Source organism: Panthera onca, chromosome B1, assembly GCF_046562875.1.
Source record: "Panthera onca isolate mPanOnc1 chromosome B1, mPanOnc1 haplotype 2, whole genome shotgun sequence".
Lineage (NCBI taxonomy): Eukaryota > Metazoa > Chordata > Mammalia > Carnivora > Felidae > Panthera > Panthera onca.
Window position 1 is genome coordinate 62,453,918 of NC_138342.1, and position 15,137 is coordinate 62,469,054.

Below are 15,137 nucleotides of genomic sequence, written 5' to 3' on the forward strand. Positions count from 1 at the left end.
ATTAAAACGTTACAATAATTATGTTACCTAAACATATTCACTTTTAATATGAAACCCAGTAGTAAAGACAATAAAAACATGGACATATAATTGATAGAACCTATAGACTCTGAAGAAAATATATTATTACATCTCAAATTGTGCCAACAAATTTTAAGTCATTGGATTTTCATACTAGTAATTCTTAGAAGTAGTTATCTCAAATATTCCTCTTAAAAATCTAATCAGATAAAGGTTACTAACCTTTTCTTTCATTAAAAAAAAATGAAATCCATAGCATTATATCCCACTCATACCCATATAATCAGTATGAAATCGCCTTTATTTGTGCTTCCAATACAGTGTCCGCTAACACAGAACTATTTATATTAGAATTAAATGAAGTTAAAATATAATTCCTCAGTCACAACTGCCCCATTTCAAATGCTCAATAGCCACATGTAGTTTGTGGATACTGCATCAGATAGTGCAGAAAAGGAACATCTGTATCACTGCAGAAAGTCTACTAGAGAGTGATCATCTAGAAAACTCAACAATAAAGTGACAGGCACCCTAAAATAAGCAAGTCTAAAGAGCAACAGTCCAGATCAGTGCAGTGCAACTGAAAGTCCAGGAGAAAGGTCTTTAAGTTTTTTGTTTTTTGTTTTTTGTTTTTTTTTTTAAATAATAGAATAAAAGAAAGAAAGAAAAGAAAAGAAAAAGAAACTAGAGACTGAGAGGTACAACCATGCTTAGAAAATTGGATTGAGGGGTGCCTACGTGGGCTCAGCTGGTTAAGTATCTGACTTGATTTCAGCTCAGGTCACTATCTCAAGGTTTGTGAGATCAAGCACAACCCCACCCCCCCAACCCCACCCCCAGTGCTGACAGCACAGAGCCTACTTGGGATTCTCTCTCTCTCTGCCCTTCCCCCACTCACACTCTGTCCTTTTGTCTCTCTCAAAATAAAAAGAAAATTGGATTGAGAAGCTAAGATGTGGCAAGACTCAACTAGATTTGATAAAAGCTAAGGAAATGAAAGGGTAATGAAAGGGTAATTAACATCAGAAAAAGATTATGCAAGAAGGCAAACGTAATAATATCGACATTTACATAACAATAATGAATATACTAAATAGGGATTTTATCAAACAGATAAAACTGCACTGAGAAGATGAGAGGTATTACAAGGTAAAACGAGAGCCACCCCTTTACATGTCACAGTAGGAAAACTATTATCTAAAACTGAAATATCAAAAAACAGTAGGGCAAGTTATTTGAAAATATCTTAAATAACAAGAGAAACAGATAAGTGCTCAGAGATTCACCTCAAGAAAGTGAGAAAAGGGTGAGAAGTCCAGAAGCAGGAGACTGCAGTTCTTCATTATAAACCTTATATAACAATTTCATTTTTCAACTGTGTATATTATGTATGCACTTCAGATTTATGGGATTTAAAAAAAATTTAAATGTCTAGAATTGACATGAAAATTTGTTTTAAATAAAATTAAAAATTTTTTTAAACAAATAAACTTATTCAATTTCCATGCCACCCTTATCCTCAACTCCAGGTACTCTTTCTTTTCTGTAATTTAAATCCAAGTTAGTTTACAGCATAGTAATGGTTTTAAGAAAATTAAGTGACTCATCACTTACATATAACACCCAGTGCTCATCCCTAAAAGTGCCCTCGTTAATGTCCATCACCCATTTAGCCCATTCCCCCCAATCAACTCCCCTCCAGCAACCCTGTTTATTCTCTGTAATTAGGAGTCTCTTGTGGTTTGCCTCCCTGTTTTTCTTACTTTTCCTTCCCTTCTCCTATTTTCATGTTTCACTTCTTAAATTCCACATAGGAGTGAAATCTTATTTGTCTTTCTCTTATTTTGCTTAGCATAATACACTCTAGTTCCATCCACACTGTTGCAAATGGCAAGATTCCATTTTTTTTTAACTGCCGAGAAATATTCTGTTGTATATATATACCACATCTTCTTTATCCATTCATTAGTTGATAGACATTTGGGCTCTTTCCATACTTTGTTGATAGTACTGCTATAAACATTGGGGTGCATGTGCCCCTTCAAATCAGCATTTTTGTATCCTTTGGATAAATACCTGGCAGTGCAATTGCTGGGTCACAGGGTAGTTTCTGTTTTTTGGGTATTTTTGAGAAACTATTTTCCAGAGTGTCTGCACCACTATGCATTCCCACCAACAGTGCAAAAGTGTTCCCCTTTCTCTGCATCCTCGTCAACATGTTATTTCCAGAGTTGTTCATTTTAGCCATTTTGACAGGTGTGAGGTGGTATCTCATTGTGGTTTTGATTTGTATTTCCCTGATGATGAGTGAGGTTGAGCATCTTTCCATGGGTCCATTGGTCATCTGGATGTCTTCTCTGAAAAAGTGTCTGTTCATGTCTTCTGCCCATTTCTTCACTAGATTTGTTTTTTGGGTGTTGAGTTTGATAAATTCTTCCTAGGTTTTGGATACTAACCCTTTATCCAATAGTCATTTGCAAATATCATCTCCCATTCTGTAGGCTGCCTCTTAGTTTTGTTGTTTTTTTCACTGTGCAGCTTTTTATCTTGACGAGGTCCCAATGGTTCATTTTTGCTTTTGTTTTCCTTGCCTCTGAGACATGTCTAGTAAGAAGTTGCCACAGAGAAGTCAAAGAGGTTATTAGCTGTGTCCTCCTCTAGGATTTTGATGGTTTCTTGTCTTACATTTAGGCCTTTCATACATTTTGAGTTTATTTCGTGTACAGTGTAAGAAAGTGGTCATTCTTCTGCATGTTACTGTCCAGTTTTCCCAACAACACTTGCTGTCTTTTTTTTTCCATTGGATATTCTTTCCTGCATTGTCAAAGATTAGTTGGCCACACATTTGTGGTTCCATTTCTGGGTTCTGTATTCTGTTCCATTGATTCATGTGTCTGTTTTTGTGCCAGTACCAGGTTCTATCCCTTCCCACTATACCTCCTATGAAATAATAAACTATAGGATAATGAAATGATACCTACCAATATTATCTTTTTATCACTCATAGAACCCTGATAAAACTGGGACTCAACCAAAGGCTGGTTTCAATCCTTGGGGCAAAAAACAAAAACAACCAAGAAGCAAAACAAACAAACCCAAATCTAATCTTTCACAAGCCAATCCTTCAAATGTTTGAAAGCGGCTACCATGCCCACCAACTCATCTTTTTCATAGCTGTAAAACTGTTCAAGGTTTCCTCACATGACATGATTTCTGTTCTTCTAAATTAGCACCAGTTTAAGTATTGATACAGTCTAAGGTCATTAGCTATTTTTTCGGAGTCTGCATCACACTATCAATTCAGATAGAATTTATGGTCAACTACAACTCTTAAGACTTACTAAGGTACACTCAGGCAAATTCTCTTCACCTGCCCTACTCCATTGTGCGTGCAGTTTTGGTGCCCTTTTTTTGAAGGTAGAGGGGACCTTGTTCAGGACCATAAATATACTCTTTCTTTTTAAAAAAAGTCATCTTGAAGGAGAGTCACCTTATTAGATTCTAACTATTGTTACATTATGCTGAGGTGTTCTGAGATTCCAATTTTGTTGCCTTGGTAGTTTTCCCAGATTCTCTAAAATTAGATGAACAAAGTCACTATAATTTCATCTGAAGCAGATATAAATATTAACCTTGGAAATGGAGTATAAGCTAGATGACCATCTGTTAAGAGATATTTAGAAAAAACACCTATATTAGTTGGAGATTAAACTTCATTGGTTCTAAGGCTTCTTCTTTACCATTTTAGTACATAATTAACTCTTGTCGAAAGTTACCTGTTTCATTCCATTAGCTATACCCAACAGGGTGGCTCACCAGGATCCCCCAACTTTCTCAACATTCTCCAATGGCTAGCTGCCCCTGTGATTACTCTTCCCTCAAAATGTTTGCTTTGAAAATTACTTTTAAATCGGATGAATAGGGGACAGAGATGCACGCACAGCATCAAATCATGTAAAGAGTAACATCAGATTCAAGAGATTCCTGTTCTTCAATCTTCTACAGTTAAGATTCTAAGTAAGACTTTCAAATATTTAGATGCTTTAACAATTGTTTTTAAAACAAAGGAATCTGGGTCAAAGAAGAAATCATGAGGGAAATTAGAAAATACTTCAAGATGAATGAAAAAGAAAACCTAATATGCCAAAACTCATAGGGTGCAAGTGGAGCAAACTATACCAAAAGCAAATCAGAAAAAATATGAGCAGAAATTAATGAAGGAATAGAGAAATAGAGAAAAATCAATGAAACCAAAAGTTGGTTCTTTGAAAAGATCAACAAAATTGGCAAACCTTTAGCTACACCAACCAAGAAAAAACAGAAAGGTTAAAGTACTAAAATCAGGAATAAAGAGAAGACATTACCACCTATGCTGTAGAAATAAAAGGTATTATAAAGAAATTTTATGAATTGTTTGCAAATAAATTGGACAATTTGCATGAAATGGACAAGCACCTAGAACCACAGATTATCAAAATGGACTTCAAAAGAAACAGAAAAAGCTGAACAGCCATACAAGAAACTGATTCAGTAAACAAACAATTGTCAAAGAAAAGCCTATGCCCAAGTGGCTTCACTAGTGAATTCTACCAAACATCTGCAGAAAAATTTTAAAAATTCTTCACAAACTCCTCCAAAAAATAAAGAGCATTTCTCAACTTACTTTATGAGGCCAGTGAAGCAAAAACAATAGCACTAGAAAACTATTGATGAACATCTATTCTTCTTTTAATTTTTAATTTTTATTTATTTTTGAGAGAGAGAGACAGGCAGAGAGCAAGCAGGGGAGGGGCACAGAGAGAGAGAGAGACACAGAATTCGAAGCAGGCTCCAGGCTCTGAGCTATCAGCACAGAGCCCAATGCAGGGCTCGAACCCATGAACCATGAGATCATGACCTGAGTCGAAGTCAGACGTCTAACCGACTGAGCCATCCAGGTGCCCCATGAACATCTCTTCTAAATGCAGATGTGGAATTCCTTAACAAAATACTAGCAAAAAAAAAAAAAAAAAAAAGATTATACACCATAATCAAGTGGGATTTAGCCCAGGACTGCAAAGTTGCTTTAACATTCAGGAAATCAATTTATGTAATACACCACATGAAAATGAGTAAATAAAGGAACCATTCTTTGTTCACACTAGGGGAATGTAACAAAAAATAAAGAGTTAAAACTTCCTTTATCTTTCAAAAATAAGACATAAATAATCCAAGTGAAAGAAAAAAGCACGGAGGACACTTGCAGAAATATTCCAGATCAGAGGCTACAGAAAAATGGAAGTTCAGTATCTGACCGTAGACTCAATCCTGTAGTGGGAAGATAAACTGCTAAAAGTCATTACTGGGTCAACTGACATAATGGGAACAGACAAATTAAAGTAGATGTTATCAATGTTAAGGTCACCTGGGTGGCTCAGTCGGGTTGAGCTCAGGTCACGATCTCACGGTTGGGAGTTTGAGCCCCATGCCAGGCTCTGTGCTGATAGCTCAGAGCCTGGACCCTATTTGGATTCTGTCTCTCTGCCCCTCATGCTCTCTCCTCTCAAAAAGTAAACATTTTAAAAAGATTTTTAAAAAATGTTATCAATGTTAAACTTACTAATGATAACTTTACTGCGATTCTATAAGAGAATATTCGTATTTTTGGGGAAATACACAGTAAAATACTTAGGAGTAAAGGGCCATAATGCATGCAACATATATATGCGACAAAGAAAGAGAGGATAAATGATAAAACAAGTGGGGTGATATATTAATGACAGATGAATCTAGGAATAGGGTTTCTTTTTGAAATTACTCTCAAGTTAAGAATGTTGGAAAACCTCCCCCCCCCCCCCCCCAACAGAAGACAAGTTATGGAAGTATTTATATTACCAGGACACCTTTTAGGTTCCTTTTTTAAGATTCTAGTAAGACAAATAATGGTACAGTGAAGAAAACATTAACTTGAGTTTTGTTTCTCTGATAATGTACAAGTTTGTTTTCTGATGTGTAAAATAGATTAAGTTAGATGAATAATGAAACCTGCTGAAGAATAAAATACAGGGGCGCCTGGATGGCTTAGGTTGTTGAGCGTCCAACTTCGGCTCAGGTCATGATCTCACTGCTCATGGGTTCAAGCCCCATGTCCCGTCGATGCTAACAGCTCAGAGCCTGGATGGAGCCTGCTTCGGATTCTGTGTCTCCCTCTCTCCCTGCCCCTCACTTAACGCTCTCTCCTTCTCAAAAATAAACATTAAAAAAAATTTTTTTAAAAAGAATAAAATACACTTAAAATATAATTTTACTGTTTGAAATACTAGAACTTTATGGTTATGTATATGTTATTATTTTATGCCATTAGTTACATCCAAAACTTTGAGTGCTCAGACAGCTAGAAGTCTCTAGGAACTAAGAAACAAAAAGACTGTTTTGGTTGGCATATTCCATACACTTCTAACTTTACAGTAGTTTCACATTTCTCTTGCCATTCTTTCACTTACCACTGCTGCTTCTTTCTCCATGTTTATCAAATAACTTAATGTATGAGTGAATAGTTTATAAAATGCCTACTGTACAGCATAAACTATATTACAAATCTACATACAGAGCCTCCTGCTCTTCTAAGAAAACGTGCTGCACAGGGCTGGATAAACAACAGAAACTTTATTAACACAGAATTCTTATCTTTATTATCACCATAACACCGACTCCATTAAAATAATTCTGTACTGATGCTGACTTCTGGAACTAAGCTCCTATTCTAAAAAGAGGGATTTTAATGTGACCATCTTGACTTTATGTTCCTAACCTAATAAAGAACTGCAGGTACTTGTAATTCCAAAACAGCCTGCTGTTTGCTTCCCTAGCTCCATGCCTTTCCACACACTGTTCTTTCAACCCGAAATGTCCTTCTCTAGCTGGCACCTCCCTTTCTACAGAGCTGTCATTTGCACAGGTCTGTAAATAGTACCCTGCCTTCTCACATCTGTACTTGGACATAATCCTACTTTTGAATTTATCTGCTGTGTGAAAGACCTGTCTCTCCCACTAACCCTGAGTTCTTTGATAGCAAACACTCCAGAGTTTAGCACTATGCCTAATAAACAGCTTATGCTTAAGTTCTGAATAAGAAAAAGCAATCAGTGCTTACAACTCAGCCAGGTATTGTTCAAAGTATTTATTACACCATATGAACTCATTTAATCTTTATACAAGCTAACAAAGTTGGTATTATTAAACCCATTTTTAAAGATGAAGAAAGGTACAGAAAGGTACCTTTCGTTTTTAAAGTGTTTTACAATCGGAATAAAACGTGTACACACTCTCAGCTTCCAATCTTCACCAAAAAACATCGTAGAGCTCCATTCTAACCTACTGGGAGTCACACTGTCGCTTAAACCCAGTTATCCGTCGCTGCAAATCATCGCTACCGTGCCTTCCCCACACATGCTGATTCTAACTAGTCTGCTCTACATCAGTAGTAAGAAATTTATCCCAGTCCAGAAGTTCAGAATCTCCCATCCTTCGGGTTCCAAATCTGCAAACCTAAACCCTGTTCATTCTTCACCTATTTGTCCACTACCTTCTATCTCATCTACCACAAATCACGTGGAAAAAGCAGAAGCAGGTAATCCTATCGTTAATGTTTTCAACAAATGCATTTTTCGGTAAAGAGAGTCTACAACATAGGCTGTTCGGGTTTGAATTCTGGCCATCCGGCTCTAGCTGTCACCTACAGGGTAGATTACTTCATCCTGTGGACCCTCAGTTTTCCTCTTGGATAAACTAAGGCTCCCGAACTACCTGCCTCACCACGAGTCCTTTTGAGGCTTCAGTGAGTTGCAAACTGCTTTGAACAATGCCGTCAGATAAAAAGGTTCAACAAGTGTTATTTATTAACATCATACCCTGCTCCTCAAACGCTGTGGCGCTCTCCACTGAGAGAATAAAAAAGCTGAAGACTTGAGCTTGACATTCAGAGGCTTTCAGTGACTCCATTCTACCTCCCCAGGAACACCTTCCACTACTTTGCTACCCAACTCTCAACCCTTGCCCAAATGACCTGCAAAGGAACCTCGAGCTCAAGAGGGGGCCGTTCTGTCCTCTTTTCAAAATTTCGGGTACTTCAACCCCGCCTTTCTAGCTCACCTCCTTTCCAATTTCCCCCACCCACTCACACCCGGGGTAACATTCCCCTCCCGCGAGTGCCCGCAGTACTGGCCGTTCAACGGATCGTTTGGCATTCATTCCGCTTTGCAATGTCAATTATCTTCCTTTGGCTCCCGCAGTAGCGTTGAAGTCTAAGGGTGGGGGTGTGTCTCCTTCTTTGTGTGTTACACAGGCTCGAGGTGCCCAGTGCACCAAAGTAGACAATTTGCTGCTGCTACAAAAAAGTTCCTCGCTGACAAAAAACTAGCCCGAAAGGGAACACAGCAGTGCCGTTTACAAACTGGGCAGGTGCTGAACCGTTCTGGCGTGGAGAGGGCGGAGTGGGGGGTGGTCGCGAAGGTTTCCTTTGGAGGGGGAGGCGGGGGCCGGGCCTCAACCGGGGAGCGCGGCTCCCGGAGCTTCCCTTCGAGTGGCACTGGGTGGAGGGGCAATAGGGGCGCGGGGGGCGGGGCGCGAGCGCGGGGCGCGGAGACGCGAGTCCCCCCCCACCCGCCCCCTCACCTTCTCCTCCTCTTCCTCCTCCTCCTCCTCCTCCTCCCCGGCGGAGCTGTAGGCCTCACAGTGGTGACGCGGGGTCATCCGGGGGCCCGTTACCACCCCATTTTCCTCAGCGCGCGTCGGCGAGGCGCGCGGGACGAGGACCGGACCGACTGAGGAGGGAGAAGAGGGGGAACCGGGCCGGGGGAGCGCGGGCGCTGGCGATCGAGCGGGACGCACGGCTGTGGCCGGTGGGTCAGCGAATTAGTTCCATGACTTCCCCGGACCTGAGGCTGCCGCGGCCACCGCCGGTCCCACTCCTCCAACCGCCGCCGCTAGTGCCCGGGTGGGGAGGGGGTTCCCTCTCGCCATAGGGCGGCGGGGGCCGGGGAGAGGCGGGGGGTGAGACCGGCTCTGCCCCTGCCCGGGGGAAGCGCCTCCGAGGGGAAATGGTGAAAAGGGGGGAATGGGAGAAAAAGGAAAAAAAAGGGGAAGGGGGGGAAAATAAGAAAAAGCGAGACAGAAGCGCTGCCGCGTCCGCTCGCGGGGAAGGCTGGGGAGGGAGGGGAGGGAAGGAAGAAGTGCCGGTTCCTCGGCTCCGCCCTCGCGGACCGATTCCTATTCTTGCTCACTCCCTGTAAACAAGGCTGAACTGGTCTCGTGCCCTGTCTTTTTTCCTCTCCGCCGCCTTCCTCGTCCTACGAACGTACAGAGGAGCCCGGCAAAAAAAAGCTGAGCTGTTGGGAGACGTGAGGGAGAAGGCTTTAGCACTGGGGTGGAAGAAAGGAAGACGTTTTCTGTATGCCAAGGGAGGTCAAAAGTGCACGGACTCATTTTCCTTGGAGAAGCGGAAGGGCACATCATCAGCTTCACGGTGACGTAAGAGCTCTCCACTCGCTGGCAGAGGCGTGCGGTGGCCGGAGAGTGCGCTGCGCATGCGCCCCGGGGAAGAAAGAGGCGGCTGAGAGCTCCGCTTGGGGGGTGGGGTTTTGTCTGGATGCCCTCCTGGAAGACCCCAGAGCTACCTGATTTTATCCAACCTAATAGGTCTCTAGAGCTTGTAAGAAGGGTTTATTGGGAAGGGGCTGGTACTCTGTTGTGTAAAGATCTTGCATTCTTTGTTGACCTCGCAAAAAAGTGTCTGACAATTACGTATAAGTAGAATTGCGGTTTTTCTCTGGCGCATAGTGGATGGAGGTAGATTCTCAAGGGCTTTAGAAATCTGGCAGTTCGGAGGTTCATATCCATAAGCACCTTCTTGGGTGCTAAAGTCGTCTTTTACAACCGTAAATTATACTCCTGATGGTGGGGAACCTTCTTGGTAATGCGCCAAGGGAATTCTATACACTTAACCAACACATCTGAGTATTTGAGTAGGTTTTATTACCAGGTCTTTAATGAGTGTGTGGGGACATATAAATGTGTTTTATTTGAGGTTCTTTCATTCACCTATGATAATTTTGGGCTCATCTTTTAGTTGCAATTATAGAAAGAATATGTGAAATTACAGAAAGGAAAAAAAAGCCCTCAAAGTCAACTATTTACAGGAGTAGCTCTTATTTTTTATAGGCCTATTTTACCAGTCATTGACAAAAATTATATTGAGCATATTCAGCACTTAGACTCAGTGCTAAGGTCTAGCAAACTGGAAGTAACCAAGACAGAAATAGCTCCTGCCTTCATGGAGTGTACAATCCAAACAGGATAAACATTAATCTGATTATCACTATCTAAAATTACTCAGTACATTTTTACCCAAAGATTACAAAACACTAATTTGAAGGGATATATGCACCCATGTGTTTATTGCAGCATTATTTACAATAGCCAAACTATGGAAGCAGCCCACCTGTCCATTGATAGGTGAGTGGGTAAAGAAGATATAGTGTATACACACACACACACACACACACACACACACACACAATGGAGTATTATGCAGCCATAAAAAATGAACTTGCCATTTACAACAACATAGTTGGATTTATGGAGTATAATGCTAAGTGAAATAAGCTAATCAGAGAAAGACATATATCCCTTGTGTGGTATTTAAGATACTAAACAGCTAACAAAAAAAGACAAACAAAAAACAGACTCAGCTATAAGAACAAACAAATGAATTACCAGAGGGAGGTGGGGGGGGGGGATGGGGGAAATAGGTGAAGGGGATTAATAGTACACTTAACTGGGTGAGCACTGAGTAATACATAGAACTGTTGAATATATTATACACCAGAAACTGATATAACACTGTATGTTAACTACACTGGAATAAAATAAAATGAAATGAAGAATAAAATTACCCAGTATATTGAGTTGTATACATGTAGATGTATTCCCACCCTAAAATACAAGATCTAGGATGACAGGGATCTTGCATATTTTGTTTCACCCTGTGTCCCTGTCCCTTTAATAACCTCTCAATATTTGATTACTAAAAAATTACCAGATTCAAAAGTATTAAGATGGAAAATTGCAGACTGCAATGGAAACACTTAACCTTAGCCTAGTTAGGGATATCAGAGAAGGTTTCTCTGAGGAAGTGACATTTAAGATGAGACTTGAAACCACTAGGCAAAGAAGTGGGGAAAAAGTGATACAGGCAGATGAAACAACATGTACAAAGGGTCTGAAGCTGAGATGTTCTAAAAATCTCTGAAAGGTAGTATATATAGCTGTCTTGAGAATTGAGGGGGAGAGAACCGAGGACCACAGGTCCATAGGACAGAGCAGAGAATGGGAAGCCCAGGAAGGATTTTAAGTAAGTTGTATCCTGCTTTTTTTTCCACTTCATGTGGCCTTTTCCCATATTACTATGTGGTTTTCCTTCTACATGGGAAACATTTTTCTGCAGAATACTTTTGAGAGTGTAACACTTCTGCATAATACCTTTGGGAGCATAGCATAATTACATTGTTGGACCATGATTTTCACTCCTGTAAGAATCATGATAAATTTTACTTCTAGATATGTAGCCAGGAAAAATCAGAACATGCCCAAGCAAAAACTTGTTCATGGGGAGCACCTGGCAGGCTCAGTCAGTAGGGCATGCAACCCTTGATCTCAGGGTTGTGAGTTCAAGCCCCACGTTGGATGTAGAGATTACTATAAAAATAAAATTTTTAATTAAAAAAACACCTGTCCATGAATATTCATAACAGTATTATTCATAATAGCCAAAAAAGTGAAATATCACAAGTGTCCACCAACTGATAAATGTATAGATTAAATGTGGTACATCTAAACAATGGGATATTTGGCCATAAAAAAGGAGGTACTGATATATGATGTAACATGGATGATCCTTGAAAACATATGTTGTCTTTTGTGCCTGGTTTCTTTCACTTAGTGTAATGACTCCATTTATATGAAATGTCCAGAATAGGAAAATCTATAGAGGCATAAAGGATTAGTGTTGCTTAGCACTGGTTGCAAAGATGGAATTGGGAGACGATAGCCAAAGGATGTTGGGTTTCCTTTTGAGGAAAATGTTCTAAAAATTGATTGTGATGATGGTTGCACAACTCCGAATATACTTAAAACTATTGAATTGTACATTTAATTGAATGGAATGAAATGTGAATTATATATCAATAATGCAGTTGTCAAAAAAAATGAAAGAAACAAAAAGAATCCAATTAACATCTTCATTTGTGACCTTTTTTGGGTTATTACTGGGTCCAATAGTACTTACAGCTTCATGGCTTTTGATGAATACCAATTTGCCAGGCCATTTGGCAGAGGGGTTAAACCAATTAAAATGTAACTGGGAACATTTAAGAGCTTCTACTTCATTATGTACTTAACCCTTTTGAACTTTATGTTTATTAAAACTGTCTTACTGTCTGTCAGAGTGCCAGTGACAATTTAATCTACAATACTATAAACGGAATTTCAAGTAATTAATAGGTGGTAAGAACAAGTTTCAGTTGTCCCAACAAAAACTATCAACTTTCTTCTACCCTGTTCACCCATAAGACCTTGCAATCAACATCTCTATTTTCTTAATAATTGTGAAATTGCTTTTACAGTGAGTATAGTTGTAAAAAAGGAAAGCCTTTGAAGTTCCCTTAGAAAAGAAATAAGGCATATGAAGTAAATATATTAATATCTATGTATTGGCAAGAAATTCATCGTTTTTCATTTTTTTCAGTCTTTTTAGAAATGTTTCCCTTTTGTCCTAATAGTAAAAATAAATATCTTTCCATATGGCACTTGAAAATAATGATAACTAAAATACATTGATTACTTACTATGTACAGGCAGTGCACTCATGTTGCATTCTCTCATTTTTATTCCCACAGCACTCCTCCTCCTCGATAGTAGGTATTTTTTGTTGTCCCCATTTTACAGAAGATAAGGAGGTAAAGTAAATCTGCAGGCGTGAAGAGGCATAGCCAGGATTCAGACCTAGGATGTCTAACTCTGGAGCCTGGTGTGCTTCCAATTACTACCCTTTCCTGCCTCACCCTGTGGATATTTCTGGCCTACATTAAATCTTTGAACAAAAATACTAACCCTCTGGTTATTTTTGTCTTGCCTTTAATCTTAGAACACATAATTTTTTTTTAAGTTTTTAGTTAGCAGTTTATATTTGTATTTCTAGAGAGTTGATTTCTGCTTAAAAGGGGGTTATTAAATTTTCTTAGACCTGTTTTAGTTCATGACTGGAATATTGAATCTTGAAATAATAAACCTGCCTTGCTCCAAATGCAGAGTGGTAGAGTAGGGAAACACCTGAGAAACAGTGTTACTGTCATAAGAAAGGCTCTGTTCGGAAATGCAAAATAGTGTAAAGTGAGACAACTGAAGGGAATCAAGTTGATGAGCAGAAAATGGTTTGCCGTCCTTAATCTTTAAAGAAAAATAATTAGAAGTACACTGCTTACATTTTTATGAGTATAGAAGACAGGCTATTAAATCTTTAATGACAGAAATTTCTGGTCTCCTTTGTCTTAAATGAAACTTTTAGGATAATGTTCCCAGCAGAAGATTTATGAAGGTACTGTCTTGAGGGAGAAATACTGAGGCCTACAGGAACCAAGGAAATGATTTATTTCCACTATAACCACTTATCTTTAGCATCTGCTTACACTTAAGGATCCTTTTTACAGCTTCCAAAATATGTTTTCATTAATCACTATGGTGACAGAATGTAAGAGGAATAAACCTCCCAAATAGACATCAAGAGAAATCAAATAATATAAAGACCTCCTACTTACTAGTAAGTGGGGAGAAAGGGCTCAGACAAAACAAGTCAAAAATTCAAAAATAGGAAGCCACAAGCCGCTTTCCAGACTGACCAACTCTGAAGGCAAGCTGGCTTTAGTTTAGGTTTTTCATATTCAGGTGCTAATTTAGAAAGACCTCACCCAAAGGGATCATTGGTTGCATGCTTCATTAAGAAGGGCCTCAGAAGTCAAACAGCAGTCACCTATTTTAAATTTGTAAGTCAAAGAGTCTTCAGTAGAAATATTCTTTTGTTGTTCTTGTTGGAACAAAAATACACCATTCAAATGCCGCCACTTTACTCTTTCACAAACTGTTTTGAATCTTGAACGACCAAATTTAGTAACTTCAGGGAAAAAAATCTTTTTAAACATATCTAATATAATCAAACTACCAATACATATTGTTTCTTGTCAAACATTTATGGGGGATGTATGGACAGAGAGGTAAATATCTTCCAAAGTTTTAGTCTCATCACAACATATGTTTACTGCAACCCTTCTTATAAGTAAAGGAAAAGAACTATTTGGGGAATCAATTGAAATTATCCACAATCAGGGTTTCCAAAACTTCTTTCTCACATAGCTAAGCTACTTTTATTACCAGACGGTGATTTAGTAAATACTGAGTCCCAGTCGCATATTGGGCTAGGCACTGTATGGAAGGTGAGTCATACATGGTCCTGTTTGTAAGAAACATATTCATTCATTCTGTAATTCAGCAACATTTACTAGCTGTGTGCCTGTGAGCAAGTTAATCAGCTTCTCTATAACTTGACCTCAGTTTCATCATCTGCATCATCTGTAAAATGAGGGTAATGTGTCTTGTGGTTTTTATGAGGATTAAACGGGAAAATATTTGCAAAAGACTTACTTAGATCAACGTATGACACTGGAGACACTAACAGGCTAACTATTGTAAGAGTCCTTTATGTGCCAGGCTTGAGTGTGATTTTTTTTTTTTTTACACTTAATACAGTTAAAGATGGCCACCCTCAAGCAGCTCTCAGCCATGCAAGTGAGACAATCGCATTAACGAACATTATTCATATAACATGAAAAGTTTTATAATAGTTTTATGCAGAATGCTATGGGTAAACAGAGGAGAAATTCTGTTGATCAGGGGTGCTTTTATAAACTTGAATGTGGCATTATTTGCTGTGTATCAAATTTATATTTACAAAATAACAGCCGTATAAAACAAGTATTTAGGGTCTTACACAGTCTTGGAGGCTCAAGATCCAGGAGTATCTTAGCTGG

At 39.1% G+C, this 15,137-nt stretch overlaps 1 protein-coding gene across 2 annotated transcripts in view; it reads right to left on the reverse strand.

Annotated features, from left to right (window-relative positions):
• The window catches only part of CCNI (cyclin I), a 35,211-nt gene extending 25,979 nt beyond the window's left edge, over positions 1-9,232 (reverse strand). The window contains exon 1 of one of the 2 annotated variants that reach the window (XM_081795549.1): positions 8,674-9,232. In XM_081795549.1, the coding sequence (XP_081651675.1) occupies positions 8,674-8,751 (78 nt within the window). In that variant the 5' untranslated portion in view covers positions 8,752-9,232. The remainder of the gene's footprint in view (positions 1-8,673) is intronic. The other variant, XM_060654827.3, reaches the window with a different exon arrangement.
• Positions 9,233-15,137: the final 5,905 nt, after the last annotated feature.